This window comes from Rhipicephalus microplus, chromosome X, assembly GCF_043290135.1.
Source record: "Rhipicephalus microplus isolate Deutch F79 chromosome X, USDA_Rmic, whole genome shotgun sequence".
Taxonomy (NCBI): domain Eukaryota; kingdom Metazoa; phylum Arthropoda; class Arachnida; order Ixodida; family Ixodidae; genus Rhipicephalus; species Rhipicephalus microplus.
In genome coordinates, this window is record NC_134710.1 from 41,555,772 (window position 1) to 41,575,877 (window position 20,106).

The following is a 20,106-nucleotide window of genomic DNA, read 5'->3' on the forward strand; positions in this document are numbered from 1 at the left end:
GGCGCCATGCATTGCGGTGACGCCGCCAATGTCACACAAACGTGATTCGGCGCGCCTCCGCGGCGCAGCGCCACCGCCGCATTAAATGTAGCAAGCGTTAGCGCTTAGGCAGTTGCTGCCTGCTTGGAGTGGTGGTCTGCTTGGAGTGGTGTGCGAGTTTTGTTACTTTGAGAACTCGTCGCGCTTTGCATCCTCAATCCCCTAAGTTCTTCGGTGAACAGTGATGTAGCCTGACAAGCAGTGACCCTCAAACGAGGTTAAAATGCTTCCGCGGCGGCAAAACCACTGTTTTGCGCCAGGCTGTCGTACAGGTTACGTCCACGTGAAGGGCAGCAAGAAGCCGTTTTTGTTCGGCTTCTTGCTGATGCAGCCCCGAAGAAGCAATGGAAAAGAAATTCGCATCGAGCGGACAAAGCCCTGGACGACACATCTGCCGTGTGTGACTTTCATTTTCAGCCGAAGTATGTGCTACGGGACTACGTGCATATAATCTACGTGACTGGACTGCGTGTGACTATAACCAGTGTGCTAGAAATGCTTTCTTATTTGACAGGGAAAGTTGCATTTAAATACACAATGACATCAAAGACCAGCCAAGACCCATAAGAAAATTTATTTAGTATTATACGTCAGTCATCCGGCAGCAACGACCACCCCACGCCAACTCAGTTTTTGCTAACCATTACTTGTCTGTCATTCTATGGTCTCGTGAAAACAGTTAGCCAGGGGAATTGTGGCCAAGGCGAGCTAGTTTCATTGCTGGAGATCAATGCTGCTACTGACACACTGCCACAAGACGATTCAGTTGGCAGTGCAAGCACTGTGAATGAGCCTAGTTTTGTGCCAGCACCTATTGACCACAACCAGCATATTGCTAGAAGTGATTCCAGGCTGATCTTTTATGTTGCTGGCTATATGGCGCAAAAGTGTATCATTAAAACAAACTGCGAAGTTTGCATAACACTACTCACGATGCCAGCTCACGGAAATTTTCAGCTCGCTCGTCTAACCACCCAATAAAAGTTTATCCAATAAAAAATAAAAGTTTATCCAATCCAATCGTCTAACCACCTTTCGTGACAAAGGTGGACTGTTGTATCCATCTAGCCACCTGTACAGTTTTGTGAGCAAGCTAGAAAACATGTTGACGGAGTGCTTTTTTTTTTTTTTGCCACAAGTTGCATTCGGACAGCATTTTGGATGTATTGACAATCATGAAAGAAAAGTTTTCCCAAGAAGTTGGGTGCGCACAACATGCCCCTGGCCTCTCAAAAGACGTAATCGACTTTTATATTGTTACGTGGTTTTGTGAAAGGTATTAATTCTGATAGAACCGAGAAGCGGGAAAAAAAAGGCAAAGCATCTAACTGCCCCTGAAGAAGAAATATCCAGTAAGCAACTGTGCCCAATATATATGATTAATAAATTTTCATGTACTTGTGCCCAGTACTTGGGGAAAGTGGCTTCCTGTTTTTCTTATCTGTGGACTTTTACAGTCTTTGCATAGGAATATAAGTGAAGAAATAGCCAAATTACAGAGCCAAGATAATGGAGATCTGCAGAAAGAATGAGCAGCTGAAAATTTTTAAATGCTGTGAAACGTATAACATTAAGAGCTCGTGGTAAACTCCCGAGTGTGTGCCAAGGTCAGCATCGGTAATAATTTCACACGCTCGTAAAAGGCATGAGTGACGAAGGTATAGGGCCCGAGAAATGCAAAGAATCCAGTTTACAATTGATAGCCGCGCATCGTAAGCTTTGAAAAGCTGCTTATCACATGTAAGAGAATTTAAATGCATCTCATGTTTGCACAGCATCCCTTGCATGCATCGAGTTCTGCATGCAGTTTAATCGCGCGAGTTACGCTGACAGAGTTTATGAAAAAAATATTTCCTACAGCTTTATTCGCATGAGTACTGAAGGTATTCGGTGTGTTTAATTTAACATCAAATAACGAGCTAACAGTATAGCTGCATACACCATGCTACAGTGTTCTAGATGGTTACCTACGCGCACATGTAGGCCACCGGCCTACGCACCTAGCTCCACGCTAGTTTTCTTTATTTTTATTGTCCTAGCGACATCAGCATCACCGTTTACAGTGCCGAAATTTGCGTGCATTTTTGTCCAGTGCATGGAATAACAGCGCACAAAAAGCATGATTTCAGTTGCGCACTAACGCCTCCATCAGGCAGTGCCCTAAATTGAAGTCGCTGGTGGCGCCACCACACGTGTGACATACCCGGAGTCAAGCAGGGGACCTCAGCAAGCCCACTACCCTATTCTAGCTCACTTTAGCGCAGGGGAAGCCAACGTTACTAGATTAAAAGTATCTAGTAACGTTGGGGGAAGCACGTTTGAAGCGTTCAAAGCGGGCTCGTGTAGCGTGTGCTGACATGGACGAATCTGTATTTCAAGACAGAGATAAGTTTGACGATGCAGTCGCCAATTATGCCAACGGTATAGTGTTAAAAAAATTTGACAATAGAATTAGACCAATTTCTTCCTGATGATGTGTCGGCAGTTATGGTCACTGAAGTTGATCAGCTGATCACTTTGTTCTGATTTTTCCTGCGTTCTGTACTGCTTTGCGTGAGAATATATAAATGTTGCCATAATATATTACGGTGTGGATGAAGCGGTTTGTTTCATAATTCAATTGTTCATTACAGCGATCAAAGGAAACCGAGACGAATTTCTTCGCATGCTAGAAAATATGGGGTAAGAGTCAACTGCTGATGAACAGTAAGTTCCCGAACTGCAAGTGCTGTTTACCCGCAGGCATGTTTTGACACACCATGACTTCCAACGAAGGGCCGATGGTGTGAGATTTTTGACAACAGTGATCTCTTTACTTCCGCAGAGGTTCATGAATACATATGAGAGTAAGTTACAATTCATTGGTTTTCGAAATTGTGTGTTGCTCATTTGTGTTTTATTGTGAAACGCAGCGGCATTTGCTGTCCAATTCTTTCTGAGGAAGCTCGACGACGACAACGTTGTAGTTATGCAGGCTGCCTTGCGAGGGCTTCACGAGCTGATGGTGAGTATACAAGAGTGACAGCTTGACCTTTATGCGAGAGTTGCGCATTGTTTCGTGCATTAGCATTCCATCTTCCTCCTTCTGAGGCGGATGCCACGCACGCGCTAACTCGCGGTGCCGTAGTCTGCAGTGACGCCTTACATGAAACGCAGCACTGAAGGTGAAGCATGTTTGCTTTGTAACTGGCACGTTTGTTGTTGCGTTACCGCCAGCGCGAGGAGGAGACGCGCAGGAGAAAGGAACCTATTGTACAAGCGTTCGAGCTTGTGTTATGGGTTCAAACGATAAAAAAAAAAATGACGAAGGCTTCACTAGCCGTGCAAGGTTTGAAACAGGTCGATTCTTAAGACTGATCTGCAATTGTTTCTAGGTTGTTTCAAGGCCTTTGACGCAGGCTGTTTCTACATCATTGCTAGGCGGGTGCGTACAGGTCCTTGAAAATCCTTGAATTCGAAAAATGCATTTTCAAGGCCCTTGAAAGTCCAGGAATTTCTTCACATCCTTGTAAATCCTTGAATTTCCTGAGCCCTCCCAATCGACATTGCGGCTTCCTTTAAGTGGTAGATCGGCATACTTGCCAAGCATGAAGGAAGGAATAAACTGCTTACTTTCCTCCATGCTTCCAAGTCTCCCGGATTTCTACCAGTTTTTGCGTTTGCACGGTTGTCTGGAAAATCTCCTGGAAATTGAAATTTCTGTGTGTGATCTGGCCGCATTGACAAAAATGCAGCCCAATCCAATCCAAACTTTTTACGAAACAATCGCATTTTATTGTGAACGAATTTAGGAGGCGTTCATCTAAATGTACAGTGGAATCTCAATGATGCAAAACCGCCAGATATACGAATTCGTGAAATTCCCCAGCCAAGCTCGGCTCTGTCCATTGGGCCAAAATTTGGATGTTTGGAGCTCTTTTCCTTATCACAACGTGTCGTATGAACTTTAAGACCGACACTGTGGAAGGAAGACCGAGAACAGCAAGCTGGAAGGTTTGGAAGGACACGCGCGGCCAGCTCACGCACTGTTAGAACTGCGGTTATCGTTTGCCACAACTGCTGTGAACGAAACCGTGGTCGCTCTTGACCAGTGTTGTGAAGTTGCCTCTCCAGAAGGGGAATGAATCCGGAATCATTCCGCATTTTCGTAACCCTGGAATGCAATGGCGACAAAGCTTGGAGGAATAGAATGTCATTAGGCACATTTATCCCAGAATGGAATTGAAATTGAATTACATATTTTTCAAAAAATAGAGCACTGTTTCGTCAACATGCTGTTTTCAAGCTTCAAACATGAGTAAGTCAGACCCTCAAATTGAGCAATAGAGCAGTAATTTAAGAAGGCTTGGCTGATTATAAGCATAGCACATTTATAAGCAACATGCTTACTATAATTGTATTATATAGACTTGTTGCTCTGGATTTTTTCTATTCTTCACGTAACCACAGCTCTATGCCATGGTATCTATTTTGTGGAACTACTTTGGCAGCGTACCCCCCCACCATATGCCTCTTCTTCCCCCCCCCCCCCCGATGGCACCTTAACCGCCTGCTGTCGCCCTATTCTTCACTTTGTTGGTGTTTCTGCCGCCGTCGGCGACAAGGACGCATTAGAAAAAGTGCTTACCTAAGTTGTGATGCGTATTTACGCCGGTGCGATGCTTGTGTTTACTGCAAGCTTTTGATACCAGCTCGCGTGCAGGCTCGCCACATATTGCCTCCCCCCCCCCCCCCTTTTTTTTTTCAATACGGTACCCACTGCCTACAGACACATGGGTACTTTTGCCTGAAACTCTATTGCAAAAGTCTGTAGGTCAGCGCAGCACACAATCGTACACGATGAACTGACTGTGTGTGCTATGAACTGTTGTACAAGATTAACCGTACAAAGACAGAATAAACTTTTGAAAGCATTGGTTCTGATAGCCAGCCAAAACAGGCGATCCCACGTAACCAAAGGCGGTGCCTCCCCGAATCCTTACACGACCAATCGCTGAGTCGTCATTTTAGCATTAACGCATTGAAGCTTAAAGTATATTAAAGCATCATTCATTTAAACATGCACTCTTAAAAAAAAGGCCTGCTTATTTATTCACTGACTAAATAGTAACCGTTAACTTGTCACAAAAAGCACTGGCCCCCTAGTAAGTGAAGGTAGTAAAATGCTGATTAGTGAAACTTGTTAGTTTACAAACTAGTGTGTGAATAATGCTGACTCGATTAATTAATACATTACTGAATTTATAGTTAATGGGCATTTATATATGCATGTACAATGGCACATCAACATAATTCAATTACAGAAGTATATATAGGATAATGAGTGAACTGCGATTGTCCACGCAGATTAATTATTGGTCACTAATCACTTGATTTTTATACGTGAGGTTTAAAATCCCAAAACCACCATATGATTATGAGAGACACTGTAGTGGAGCGCTCCGCAAATTTCGACCACTTGGGGTTCTTTAACATGCACCCAAATCTGAGCACACGGGCCTACAGCATTTTCGCCTCCACGGACAATGCAGCTGCCGCAGCCAGGATTCGATCCCGCGACCTGCAGGTCAGCAGCCGAGTACCTTAGCCACTAGACCACAGCAACGGGGCCTACACTAATTACTTCATGCAATTATGATGGCAAGTATGCATCACAACAAGCTACATAGAGGCACGAATAAATTACAGTCGAGGACATACACTCACATACAATGTCAAGACTTATACCCCTGTCACATGGCCACCACCAAACTCCGTTGGACACCGTCAACATAAATCTCCCCTAGGGGGTTCGACGGAGAAGGAGTTGTGGCAGTGTCACACGGCAATGACAAGGTTGTAACAGTTGCCGCGAGAGGGCTCAGCTGGCGCTGTTTGATTTTCGGAAAAGTATTCTGATTTGATCCCTATTGATTTTTTTGTAAATCCTCGTTATGCAGTTTTTACAAAAAAGCATTATAAAGTAGGTATGCGACTAACAAACCATTAAAAATAATTTCAAATAAAAACACATTTGCTAAATGTAGCAATGCTGCTAGTGACGCTGGCCACATTGTGCTTTTAGTTGTTTTGTTGCCTGTGTACATGCCCGGTACGAAAGTTCTTATGCTTCCTTGCCTCGTGAGTGCACATTTTGCGTTCGTCAGCCATGAGTGACACAGCGGACGACGTGAGAAAGTGGTGGGATATTGCGCTAGTAATGACGTTGATCGGCTGGCCCGAGTCGCGAGGCACAGTGTGTAGGGCATCGGTGTTGAGAGTAAGTGAACTCTGGCGGGCGTAAATATTGTAAACAAACACGCGTTGTGAATGAGTACTACAACGAAAGAACGTTTAATGTTGCTAAAATGTATTATTCTTTCACTGCGGCCACTTAGTGCTCGAAATTTTTCTCTGACCTCTAGACTGCTGAGGACGAGAGTACCTCGTTTCGCTGCGAAGGGAGATCGTTGAACGTCCTTTGCGAAACGCTCCGTTCACCTTCGTTTGCGTAAGGGTGGCCGTGTGACACCAACCGCATCTTCGTTGTCGTAAAGACGAGGGAGTTAAACGGTCTTCACGGGTGCCCGTGTGACAGGGGTATTAGCTGGTATCGTATGTTATAGCAGCAGTTTGAAGGCTACTTTGGAATAGCACACTATTTATTGGTTAGCAGCCATAATATTTAGAAAAATAATGTACGTTTTGTGCACATCATCATGTGCCCTTCTATAGGTGTGTGTCATTGCTTAGCATGAAACTTTTATTCTAAAAAAACTGACGAAATTAGGTTTCTCTTAATTTTTTCTTAGAATGTCACTATTATTTCAAGATATACGGCAATATCCCGGCTGCGGTGGCTGCATTTCCGATGGAGGTGGAAATGTTGTAGGCCTGTGTGCTCAGATTTGGGTGCACGTTAAAGAACCCCAGGTGGTCGAAATTTCTGGAGCCCTCCACTATGGCGTCTCTCATAATCATATGGTGGTTTTGGGACGTTAAACCTCATATATCAATCAATCAAGATATATAGAGATGTTTATGAGAGATCTGGCAGCGTATGTCGCTTAGTAGTTACCTAGGTAAAAAGACCTAGAAACATTCCCAGTTAGTAACTGCAAAAGTTTCAAGCTTTTATAGCTGCTGGCTATAGTAAAGAGATGCTGCAAAGGTAGTAAAATATGCTCGAAACAAGTAAATGCATGCGTTGCCAACTTGTTACTAACTTTTGTTTAAGATTGTGCTGACCCTGCAAATGCTATAATTAGCAAGAGAACTGTCCCTATGGGAACTAGTAGTGCAGTTGTACTGCACGAGATAAGTCACCCAGCTACTATCCCGCAACCATTGAAACGTGTTTAGCATAGTTTTGCAGTTATTATGCATCTGATGACATCAGCTTTATGTTGTTCCAATAGTTCTTAGCTCAATATAGCACTCATGATATGCCTCTCTGACGAAGAATAATAGGAATGGATGGTGCAGAAGACTGAGGCGCAAACAACATAACGTGAAGCAGGAAGAGAAGGAGAGAAAACAGAACAGCGCCAACTACCAACTGTTTAATGACCGTCTAGGAAACGCACTGGAAAGAAGACAAAACCGCGCATGCGTGCACAGCCAACAAACATCGCACAGCGTCATGAGCAAGGCACTAAGTTATCCAAAAAATGCATTTCTGTTGCGTACAACACAATAGATGTATCACTGATACAATTGGGCCCTTTGTTTTTGATAAAATAGGCTTCCAAGAGCTCTCTGGCTGTTTGTTTTTTGCTCCTACCAAGAATCACCGTTTTTTCAAACAATGGCACACATCCGCAGGCTTTACAGTGCGCTGGAAGATGCACATGCTCACTTTTGCCTAAACTATTGGCATGCTCCCTCAGTCTGTTATTAATGCAACGCCTCGTTTGACCGATATAGAACTTGCCACAGCCTAGGGGAGTTCCATATACCACGCCTTGTGCGCAGCGCCTAAAAAGTCTTGTGTGCTGCTTCTGGCAGCCCCTTTGCTCATCGCATGTGATACGTGGGCACAATTGAGCAAGTTTGTTGGGAGCTGAAAAAACAACCAGAACACCCTAACGGGAAGCCACCTTCTTGAGCTTATGGCTCACACGGTGTATATACGGGACCACCTCAGGCTTAACCCGCTCACTCTCTTCGGGCGTGCATTTGCATTAGACACTCTGCCTTTCACCCTCTGCAGCAAAGATTCCACAACGGAACTAACTATGGACTGAGGGTAGCCGGCCTTAGAAAGTCTTAGAAGTTGACGCATGAAGCTAGCTTGCATAACATGCTCACACGATCTGTGTAGTGCCAACTCTAAGCAAAGTAGAGGGATTCCGCGTTTCACAGTCTTTGAATGCACTGAATCGTAAAGTAACAACTTTTTCTTACTCCGGGGGAGGTACGCACAGCATACGTGACCAGCCGAAATTGTCAGGTTAAGGTCCAAAAACTGCAAGGAGCTATCTTGCGGAAGTTCATTAGTGAACGTGAGCCCCTTAGAATTTGCTCTAAAAACATCTAAAACCTGCTCAACCATCACAGGAAAAGGAAAAGGGCATCTATTGTCAATAACAACTAAAAAATCATCTACATATCTAAATACTTTAAGGACATATGGATGAGATCAAGTAAAAACACTTTGTAGTGTGTGGTCAAAGGATGAGAAAAAGACGTCACAAAATATCGGTGCTACCCGTGACCCAATGCAAATGCCCTTCCTCTGTAAAAACATGCCATGTTCAAAAGAAACGAAAGTGTGGTTGAGATAAGCTTCTAAGAGGGTAACAAAATTAGCGGACGACATCTCCGTTTTAGACACAAAGTTGGCTTCGCCACTATCTTCTATACACTGCTTAACTGCCCAATGTAGCTCCGGATGCGGAACCGAGTAAAAAAGGTCACTTACATCTACGGAAAAAAGGTTGCCTATTTCATGGTTTCCTTGGAAAAACCCAAATACTTCATCAGAATTTTTTGTCAAGAAAGGGTCATGAACTTCAAGAAGTTTTAGGGCTTTGAGCAAAAAACTGCTAACCTGATATTGCCAAGTTCCACGCTCACTAATGATGGTGCGGAAAGGTACGTCGGCTTTATGCGTCTTAGCACTGAAGAAAGCAGTAAGGGAATCCTTTTTGCTTCTGCTTATCTGTTTAGCCAAAGATTGGCACCCAATTTCTTCACACAAAGAGGCAACATTTCTCTTGACTTTAGATAGCCTCACTTTTACAGGCTTGAAGTTCTTGTTAATGGCTTCTCTTGCTTTTTTTTTATAGGAGTTCCTGGATAAGGCCACAAACCCACCTTCCTTATCTGAAAGCATCAGACAGAGTTCATTGTCTCTAAAATATGTCACTACACGTTGCAACACACACATTTGTCGCCCAGAATCAGCTTTCGGGCAGCCTTGTGTAGACTGTCAACGCCTTCCAGCAGGCAGTGTTCACATTGTTCTTGTGGCGCCTTCCTTGCTAATTGCCGATTCCACGCAAGAAGGTCCTGTACCGCAACTTTAGGCTCTAGGCCATATTTAGGACCCTTATTGAGGAGATATACTATATTATCATCAACGTTGGTATCCCCGATAATTCTTAGCCTCTCGGTGCGGTCTTTTTTGGTAGAAATCTTGGTCATACTCCTCAGCAGACAGGACAGCATACAGCTCCACGTGCTTTCAATGGCAGTACTCACCACCTTGCGGTAGTCCTTTAGCTTCCTGGTAGCCACCCATGTAGGAAAATTGGTGTGGCACAGGCACCTGAGAATGTCGTTGAACAACCCCACTTGGCGGCCCATCTCAGAACGCCAAATCTTGACCATCCTTCTAATGTGGCCCCACGAAGGAATAAATAACGGCGCCGAAGAGTGAAGTGACTTCCCGGGGCGGGATTCCATTTCTAATGCAAAATCCTAGATAACGCGCTTGGCATGTCGCCGCCACGATGTTCTGACACACCGTGTACGCATCAGGGAGACTTGAAGACATAGTATGTCCGATCCAAAGGGAACTGGAGCCCACTGTACGAGAAAGGTATTCTAGGCTGTGGCAAGTTCTATATCGGTCAAACGGGGCGTTGCATTAATGACAGACTGAGGGAGCATGCCAATAGTTTAGGCAAAAGTGAGCATGTGCATCTTCCAGCGCACTGTAAAGCCTGCGGATGTGTGCCATTGTTTGAAAAAACGGTGATTCTTGGTAGGAGCAAAAAACAAACAGCTAGAGAGCTCTTGGAAGCCCATTTTATCAAAAACAAAGGGCCCAATTGTATCAGTGATACATCTATTGTGTTGTACGCAACAGAAATGCATTTTTTGGATAACTTAGTGCCTTGCTCATGACGCTGTGCGATGTTTGTTGGCTGTGCACGCATGCGCGGTTTTGTCTTCTTTCCAGTGCGTTTCCTAGACGGTCATTAAACAGTTGGTAGTTGGCGCTGTTCTGTCTTCTCTCCAGTCTTCCTGCTTCACGTTATGTTTTTTGCGCCTCAGTCTTCTGCATCAAGTATGCACCAACTAGCCCAAAAAACAAGTCCTTTTGGAATAGGAATGGAATTGACCTGCCTGGCCATACCCGGAGTGAGAATAGCCTAAGTTTTTTCATTTCAAGGAATTGAAAACAATGAAATTGTGGCAAGTTGGGATTCCCCGGAATGGAATGAAGGTGCTCATTCTGCAATACTCCTCTTGACGCGATCATGTGTGGCGACGACATTACAGAACTCAGAACGTGCACACGCCTTCAGTGCTCGACCAGTTGAAGGGACGTTGCGTTCCACAAACTTGGCAGACAAAATCGCGGCAGATCCAATCATAGCAGAAAAAAACATGGCTTTAAAGGTATACGTGCGCAGCCAGCTCACGTTGATTGACAACATGTAGGAAAGAAACAACTTATTTAAAACGAAAGTACCGGTTTCCGCTGCCGCCGCTTGCGAAAGCACGGTTGCGGACGCGGCTAATGCAGCCGTAGATGAAAAAGATGTAAAAAATGCTAAAAGCATTTTGCCGTTTTTTCCAAAGAATAAGTAATGTTCCCGTCGATCTGGTTAATTTGGCTGTACTTAGACGCTAAGCTTTCAGTCGGCCTTAAGCGAAGCTTCAACCCGCGCTTTCTCAGCAACCGGCTGCGTCGTCCTTTTCGTTCGCGTGTCGCCCAGGAAGACATACGCAAGTTTTTTTGACAGAAATAGATTGTGCTAGTTGTTCTGATGTTCAAAATTTGGAGAGATACAAGTAGTATGTTCGCTCCCTTTTGAGAGCCGCACTTTTTACTGTAGTTGGGAAACCCTACCCTCAGGTGTTCAGCCACTCCAAGTCTGTATGAGACCGTGCAACGCCGATGTTTACTGACTCCCCCCGCCCATTTTTTTCGCGATGTTTTTTTTTGTGAAAGAAAAGGAAAGAGGAAAAATAAATCAGCGTGACACCCTCCCCCCCTCTTCATGTTGCGGAAATCTCTCAGATTCAGAATTCTTGAACTTGGCAGGTATGGATTGCCGTCGACCTGACCATTTCTCTATCTCCGAAACAGTAATTTGACGTTGGTTGGTATGGTTTCGTTTTTCAAAACTGTTCAGGAAATAAAGTTTTACTGTGTCAAATCATGAACAAATGAATTGAGAGACACTCAATTCTCTTCGGTGCTGGCTCCTTTTCTATTGTGCGAGGGGTGAAGCTTAAGTGAGGTAAAGTGAAGACTAGACATGCTTGTTATAATTTCAGTATGCATGTACTATATAAGTGTAATAAAAATGAGTCTATTCTGAAAAATTTAGAGCAAAACATTTTCAACATTATGTGCCTCTTTTTGTCCGTGAAAAACTTGTGACAGGTCCTGGAAAGTCCTGGAATATCCTTGAATTTCCGCTTTGGAATCCTGTGCGAACACTGCTTTAGCTTGGTGATGCTGGGTTATTTCTACGCTGATTCATAGCACAGAGGTTCGAATTAAGCCGCTGGCGATCTCAGACAGGAGACGGATGTCCAAACTCCAGACAGAACCATGCACTGAAACCATGCGTTCACACACCTCTCGCAGATCTACGGGCACTTTGTTGTTGGCGTAGGCCTTCCATCCCTTTGGGGTGTTCGGCTTGCTGCGGTCACTCCTCAGCCATTTGTTGACCAGTGGGGAGTTAGTTGGCCTTGCCTAATCTCTGTGGCACATACCAGAGTATGGTGATAGTTTTTTGGCTGGTTGTACTGCTACATGTCTGTTAAGGTGATGACAGTTTTTTGGTGGGGCACTCTGGCAGATACCTGTTTTCTAATTCACCACGCAAATTACAGCCAGCTTAAAGGATCTCCGATACCAAACTTGGAAACCAAAATGCTCGTGTTGTTTGATAGTCCTGCATGTGGGGCCGCCTCTGACCGATTATTAGCGGCGAGCGTTGCCTAGAAGATATTTTAATGTGGTTTTAAAGTGAGGGTGCTTGCTCATCTGGGTTATTTAAGATTCAGTCTACATTTTTTGTGGTTTCACACAGACGGGGATGTTGCAGAGGTCAAGCAAGTATTGTCAGTGTCAGAGAACATTTGGGAGCGGGGTGCAGACTATTTTTCATCAACCCTCTTTCTCTGCTGTCGGGCTGCACTGAAGGTGGTTTTGACTGCTTCTTCCAGGAATGCTTTTCTTTTTACTGGGGGAGGACATGCTCAAAGCACCCAAATCTTTTCATTTTTCACCACCCGTGGTTCTCGCTAATTGAAAACAACGCATCACCGAAGCTTGACTGCACGTAGTCTTAGGCACTGCTCCGCTGTGGGGTGCCAGTTTATTGTGGTATTTAGGTAGGCATTGCGAACACACACAAGATCGTTCTTAATTGATGATGCTAGCAATAATTACAGGATGCATTAGAGCATTTACGATATAATTTTGGCATTACCAGATGCAAAAGTATAAATTACTGTAAAAAACTCGCAACTGTCAGGGGTTTTTAACTTTTGCTTTCAGTGGTTTTTAACAGCGAAGCTGTTCAAAGGTTCTTGTTTATTGTCAGTCAAGCTTTTATTTCCTCAGTGGCTTGCTGATGACTGTCCGCCAGTTACCGGCAAGTTCAAACGCTCCAGCCACCTCACAGCCCGACCATCACTGGGTGGAATGGTCGAGCACGTCAATGTGTTTCAATAGGCAATCGACACTGGACCAGAGGGGACGATGGAGGTCTTTTGGGCTGCTTTAGCATAGTTGGTATCGACCGCCAGGGATACTAAATAATGAAACTCTCACATTTATATGCAAAGTACCAGTGCCCTTTTTGGCACGTTTTCAAAGAAGGCTTCCTGCGTGCTTCCATAATCACCTGTGATCCCCTGCCCACAACTAAAAAAGAAAAAAAAATGTGTCTGGCAAGTCCAGTTTTTCTCTGTCTACTTGCTAGGCTGTGCGTTCTGCGTTATTATCGGATCCCATAACTGCATTGCCCGGTGCTGATAGTACGTGTTTGTTGCACTGTTAGATACGTTCAGTGCAATACCACAAGCTTTCAACTATGTCCTTCAGAGGTGAAAAATCTGGCTACTGGTTTTCAAGTGGAAACTCTCCCATCATGCCTGCACTAAGATTGTGGGTTCATTCCCATGTGCATACCTGCCAAGTTTCCCTGATTTACCGGGAAACTCCCGGATTTTGACCGTTTATTCCGTTTGTATGGTTGTCATGAAAATCTCCCAGAAATGAAAATTTACGTGTGTGATCTGGCTGCATTGACAAAAATGCAGGTCAGTCCGCTCCAGGCCTTTTGCGAACCCACTGCATTTTATTATAAACGATCTTAGAAGGCATTCTTCTAAATGTACAATAGGCTCTCAGTGATGCGAAACTGTGGCAGATACGATTTTGTGAAGTTCCCCAGCCAAATCCCACTGTGTCCATTGGGCCGAAATTCGAGCGTTTCAAACACTTTTACTAACCGCGGAAGGTAATATGAACTTAGTACTGACACGATCGAACTAAGGCTGGGAGCAGCGTGCTCGAAGCTGCTTAGGAAGTACGCGTACGACCAGCATACGCACAGTCTTTTTTGGTGCATGTGGTTGTCGCTGCTACAATCGCTGTCGTTCTTAACAGGATCATGTATGTCAACGACGTTACTGACAGAACTCGGGAAGTGTGCGCGTGTCCAGTGCTAGACCAGTCAAAGCAACACCGCTGTCTGAAAATTCTGTAGACAAAACCGCGGCATATGCGATCATAGATTGCATTAAGCGACTTAATTGTAAAGCACATGCGCAGCCAGCGCACACAGATTGAAAATGGAACTACCGTTTGCCACAACTGTCGTGCAGCCATCACACGTGGATTGAAAACGGAACTACCGCTTGCCGCAACTGCCGCGCACAAAAGCGTGGTTGCTGTGTGTTAGAGATCTACGAGCTCCGAGGGCACACGGCTAACGCAGCAGTACATTACGGGACTGGCATATGTGCTTTTTGTTGTCTACCTTTTCTCTTTCACCCCCTTTATAAACTCTGACGTTTGCAATAAACGTTTAGTTGCAGTTAAGCGCTGTGTTGTGTGTTCTGTGTAATAGTGGCTGCGCCTCCTACCAAGATGGATTCATACCAACTGGCCCGATACAATTGTTTATTGAGTATAAAAACCGCCAGGCTTGCACGGAAGGTGCAGCACAGTCACAGCGAAAGCTAGAAGAGCGGCTTTTCTTAGCCTTTTCTAAACACCCGTTGGCTAACTGCTGCAAGCACACTTGCTTGATGCCCGTTACGGCATTAATTTAAAATTTTAGGGTAGTAGGCTGGCATTCGCTAAGCTATTTTTTGTCATTCTTCTCAGAAGCGTGGTATCCGCTAAACTATTACGAGGAATTTTGTGAAAAGTGTTCATGCAGTGGCTGACGACAATGAATCATGCCTGAAGTATATGTGTGCCACAGTTAATAGTTGAACAAAAACAAGCTTTTGTAATAGGTTGGAGCATTGAACGACCCACTCGTTACGCTATTCACAGTGTGTGACGACTGCTTGTTCTTTTGCTGTTTTAAAATGCTTTATAAGTCGTATTAACGTGATTGCTTTCCTAACATCAAGCCTGCCTAAGGCAAGTTTGCCAACAAGTCCCAAGCACTGGCGTGGCTCAGTGGTAGAATACTGGGCTACCACCCAGTGGACCCGGGTTCGAGCCCCACTGTGTCATTGGTACTAGGTTTTTTTTGGTAATTTCACGTGATGTGGTTATGAACACTGGCGGCGGTGTACAACTACGGGGCTGCGCGAGACCCGAGTTGTTATCTCATAACAGCATTCGTTGTAAAAAATAAAGCTCGCGCTTTGATGAAGTTGAATAGAGAAATTAGAATTCTATGTACTTGGTATTGAACTCCTGTTTGTAAATTGATGCTTGACTTGTTTGTAAATGCTAAGAGGCTGTACTGATGACCTGGTATTTATATGTATGGATGATGCACAACAGTAAAGAAATTCATCATTGCCTAATGCTTCACTAGTCCCAGAAATACAATGAATTGCTTTTTGGACAAGTTTCTTGAAACAAGTCATTTGAAGCACACACAAAAGGACCTAATGAGAGATGAGAGAGTTTATAGACTCGTGGAAGTGGCGTGAGGATTGTTGCCAGTGTACTTTTTCTCTAGTAGAGCTGTTAGCTTGACTTGTGTGACCTTTATAACAAAGGCCCTATTCTGTGCCATGGAAGCTGCATTGTGCCTTTGTAGAGAGTTCTAAGTGAGCCATGAGCTGTTGGTCATTGTTGAGACCCTCATGCAGTGATAGTCATTGAAGGCTCCTTTTTTAATATGCCTACCTGCAGTTTACCATGCCGACTACCTGTTGTCTCAGAAATTGGGCTTTTCTGCCCCCAAGTTTGAACGACATAGTTAAAGTTATATAGCTCAAGTATTGTAAAAAATTATATTTCTGTTGACTTGTACTTGAAGGGAGGAAGGAAGGAGTTACTGGTGCACAGAAAATGCATTTCACAATTGTGTTATAGTGTTATTGCTATTTTTCTTGAAAGAGGTATTGACCTAACTTTTTTGTGCAGATCAATGAACATGAGATGGGTGATGGTGAAATCAAGGAGATTGCTGAGGTCATGCTCTTTCAAGTACCAATTCTTGGGCTTCACCAAGCTGAACGTTACATTGCTTACAGGATGCTGGCTTACATGCTGCGTAATTATCACTCAGGTGGGTATCTAGCGAAAGACTTTTGTTGCTGTAGACATACCTGGTTGCATAATAATAAAGGTTGTTAAATTATGTGTGGCTTAAAAACACGAATTAATTTGAAAGCTTTGATGAAATGTTGTGGTTGTGTTAGTATTTGTATGAGCACAAAAGTCACATAGGGCAGCTTCGTCTGGAGTGAAGCTCAGTGTGGGTTGTATTTTGTGATCGTAATTGGCTCCTATCATCAATCTGCACTAGAGAGCCAGCCGTGGTTGAAAGAGCTAATCTTAATTGGAATTCGTTGCAATTAACAGTATGTGTGACACTAGTATAATTTGTGAAGGTTAACAAGTCCACAAGTTTCCATTAACAGTATGTGTGACACTAGTATCGTTTGTGAAGGTTAACAAGTCCACAAGTTTCCATTACTGTTGTAGCAGTACCATGCGTGCAATAAAAAAGGTAAAATTGGAGGACACTTGAGCTTTACCTGAAGAGTAGAACGTGATAGTGTATCACCTTCTCAGTCAGTAGCCTCGCTTCGCGTTTCACTGGACACCTCAACCATACCAGGGGCATCTGTGCGAGTGACATTGGTTGTTCATAGAATGCTTACTTCAAGTGCAGTTGTCAAGTGCCCACTACACCATAATATTTTCCTATTGCGAATCAGTGAAGTATCCGCTATGCATCTGTAAGGCAATACTCGAACCTATGTGGCTTGTCACTTTGCTGAGGCTTTTGCCGATGATGATGGTTAAATATATCTGAGCACTTTGTAATGAATGGGCTTCTTTCGTTATCACGTGATAATGGTAATTTTTCATATGTCTAAGGAAGATGTATTTTTTCAGTTTGAAAAGTACTTTAGCACGCATTGCAGCATGCCAAATTTTGTACTATGAAATGCCCTTTCCAAAAAATTTGTTGTAGAGTAACAAAAATATTTTGAAATGAATAAAAATGTGAAAAGTGGGTAATTTTTGGTTAACATTGTAATAAAATGAACTCTGTGTATATATAAAAATATTTGAAACAAAAAATTCAGAATATGCATTTTGAAAATAAGTGACCAAGGAACAGTATAAAAAATAATAAATGTTGAACAATATTAATTCTATTCATATATACAATGAAAATCGGAACGGAGGTGCTGCTTCATTGCTTGTGCCATGCTGTGAAGCATTCATGGGTTTTTCGTGAGACACAAGTGAACTCGTACACTTTTCTCAGTACATATTTTTTGTGTGCGTGTGATAAGAGACTGCAGGTGTTCCAGTATAGATGAATGCCCTTGATGTGAATAATCCCTCTATAAATGAGATGTCCAATGAGCTTCGCTAGTTAATCTAGTGTCACCACTTTCCATGAGCCACCTCACTTCGCATAGGTTGGTGTTTCAATGTATGCATCTAAGCATATGTCTTTGCATTTTCACACATTGTATTAAAAGAAAGCAATATCGCATGCAGTCCTGAAAAGTTTCGCGCTTCTTTGTAGCTATGGTCAAGATGCGCTCCGGTGGCCTTATTGTCCAGAGGAGAAGCCCCGTAGTCGGTGCCAGTGCGCCGCACCCCAGCGATGTGCAGACCTCGCATGTAAACAGAGTATCTCTAAGACTGTGTACAAAGGTCAGCAGCTACATGCTTGCGGCAGAGGAGACAGCTTGAGGTCATAAGCAAAATAAACCCATGAACGGCTGCGGATGTCTCAGGCGGGCACAAAACATCGTTGACATAAAACTTGAAGCTGAGGTTCTGTCATCCACGAACATTAAGCTTGGCTGCAAGACAGTTTTTGAGTGGTGCATGTTTTTTGCAGCACAGGTGCGCACCAATGCCCACGTGACAACGCCACCATAGAAGCGACTAGTGACACTAGATGCGGGCCTGTGTATAATATAACGATACAAGCGAAACTAAAGCTGCTGGAAACTGGCTGAGAAGGCTACCTTCACATTTTATACATGTGGTGGTCCTTCGAGAATGTTTTTTTTGCAGAATAAATTTTCCGTGACTCCTAGCAATGCTCTCTATTGAATAGTTGGCAGCCCCGCCATGGTGGTCTAGTGGCTAAGGTACTCGGCTGCTGACCCGCAGGTCGCGGGATCAAATCCTGGCTGTGGCGGCTGCATTTCCGATGGAGGCGGAAATGTTGTAGGCCCGTGTACTCAGATTTGGGTGCACGTTAAAGAACCCCAGGTGGTCAAAATTTCCGGAGCCCTCCACTACGGCGTCTCTCATAATCATATGGTGGTTTTGGGACGTTAAACCCCACAAGTCAATCAATGAATAGTTGGCATTAATTTCTGGTAATTTTTACTGCTTGACACTGCGAGATTGCGAAGCTGACACTTTAATTTTACATTTAGCTTGCTAACGTTCTCTTGATTACAGAATTTCGATGTTATCCTAGCATAACGAGGGGCATGCAGTTCGGTCACGTTAGCCAGCCAAGTATATTTTCCCAACAATACGCGCGCACTGGCTTGCGCAAAGGTCTGTAAAAAAGTTACAATGTTGCCAAAAGGGGCAAATCAAATTTATTCTAAAGGTTGAGAGACTTGCCTAACTACTTCAGATTTTCCCACTCGCTTTAATCCAAGTGCCAGCTTAAATAATCTGCATGCTATTGAAATTATCTGAGTGTCAAGCTATTTAATTCATGTGCCAAACATTTAATCCAAGCGCCAACATATTTAATCCAAGCGCTGACTCAATGAGGTCGTATGCCACCGTGTTTAGTCCAATTGCCAATGACTTTAATTCAGTACCAGTCAGTTTAATCCAAGCATAAAAGGCAGAATATGTGGTGTAAAAACTGCAGTGCAATTAAAATGCAGCTCCTACAATATAAAATAGAATAGTCAGAAGGTAGAATAAATCATAATTATTGGTATGCATCGTTGGTATTCGTGAAAAAAAAAATTACTGCCACGGTTCGCTTGAGCCGTGTTTGGAGTGCTTATACTTTGCTATGTACAAGTTTGTAGATGAGTGCTTGGCCAAGGTGGAGTCATTTTAATGACAACAAAAGAAAAAAAAAAAATCATAGCATATCTACAGAGTGAATGATGATTGGTGGGGCGAAGCGTCCGTCCATGCGTCTGTCTGCCTGCCCGTCCATCCGTGTGACCGTCGGTGCGTCCGTTCATGCGTCTGTTCGTGCGGCTATCCCTCTGTCCGTCCGTCCATCCGTGCATTCGACCCTCTGTCTGTCTGCCAGTGCGTCAGTCAGTCCGTCAGTCAGTCCGTCTATCCATCTGTATGTCCATCCGTCCGCCCGTTTGTCTAAGTGAACACTCCAATTACAGCCATTTCACATTTTTTCACCATGTATTCTTCATATACAACTGCCGCCATCCAGCGGACATTCTAAGGACTGCTCTTGCGGGTATGTGCCACTGGTGGTCACACATTACAAAGGCTATAAGGAGCTGCGCCCCTAAAAGCAAAAACATGTTAACAAATATTTTGTGTTCGTCAACTAAGCTCATAATTGGATTTCATGACTGGGCTAGGTCATATATTGGGAAAGAGAGAATATGGTTATAGGAGTGCCAGAATGCATACCGATATATGGAAAACCCGGCCGTGGGCAGTGATGAGTGGAAGCAGGTACATGTTCAATAAATTGGGGGGCCCTCAAAGGGCAGAGTGAATTAGAGATAATTCGAAGAGGTTTTCGTCCTGCAGTGGACATAATACATAAAGTCATGATCCTGATGCGGAAAAGGGAAGTCATATTTTACATTCATATTAGCTGTTCACTTTTTATTGAAACAAAATTATGTGTATTCGATGAACGCGTGTTTCAAGCAAACATACTTCAGCAACAGTATAGCGTCGTCTTTTACATGAAAACAGAAGTATCTCCTTTAATGCTTCCATAAAAGACTTAATTCCACATGAACCTAAATAAA

General features: G+C 43.8%; 1 protein-coding gene across 3 annotated transcripts in view; it reads left to right on the plus strand.

The window, feature by feature from the left end:
- The first annotated feature begins 2,282 nt into the window (after window positions 1-2,282).
- The window catches only part of Mms19 (MMS19 nucleotide excision repair protein), a 252,136-nt gene continuing 234,312 nt past the window's right edge, over window positions 2,283-20,106 (plus strand). For 2 of the 3 annotated variants that reach the window (XM_075876298.1, XM_037426866.2), the window contains exons 1-5: window positions 2,283-2,460; window positions 2,673-2,721; window positions 2,782-2,885; window positions 2,952-3,043; window positions 16,058-16,202. In XM_075876298.1, coding sequence (XP_075732413.1) covers window positions 2,397-2,460; window positions 2,673-2,721; window positions 2,782-2,885; window positions 2,952-3,043; window positions 16,058-16,202 — 454 coding nt within the window. In that variant the 5' untranslated portion in view covers window positions 2,283-2,396. The remainder of the gene's footprint in view (window positions 2,461-2,672; window positions 2,722-2,781; window positions 2,886-2,951; window positions 3,044-16,057; window positions 16,203-20,106) is intronic. The other variant, XM_037426865.2, reaches the window with a different exon arrangement.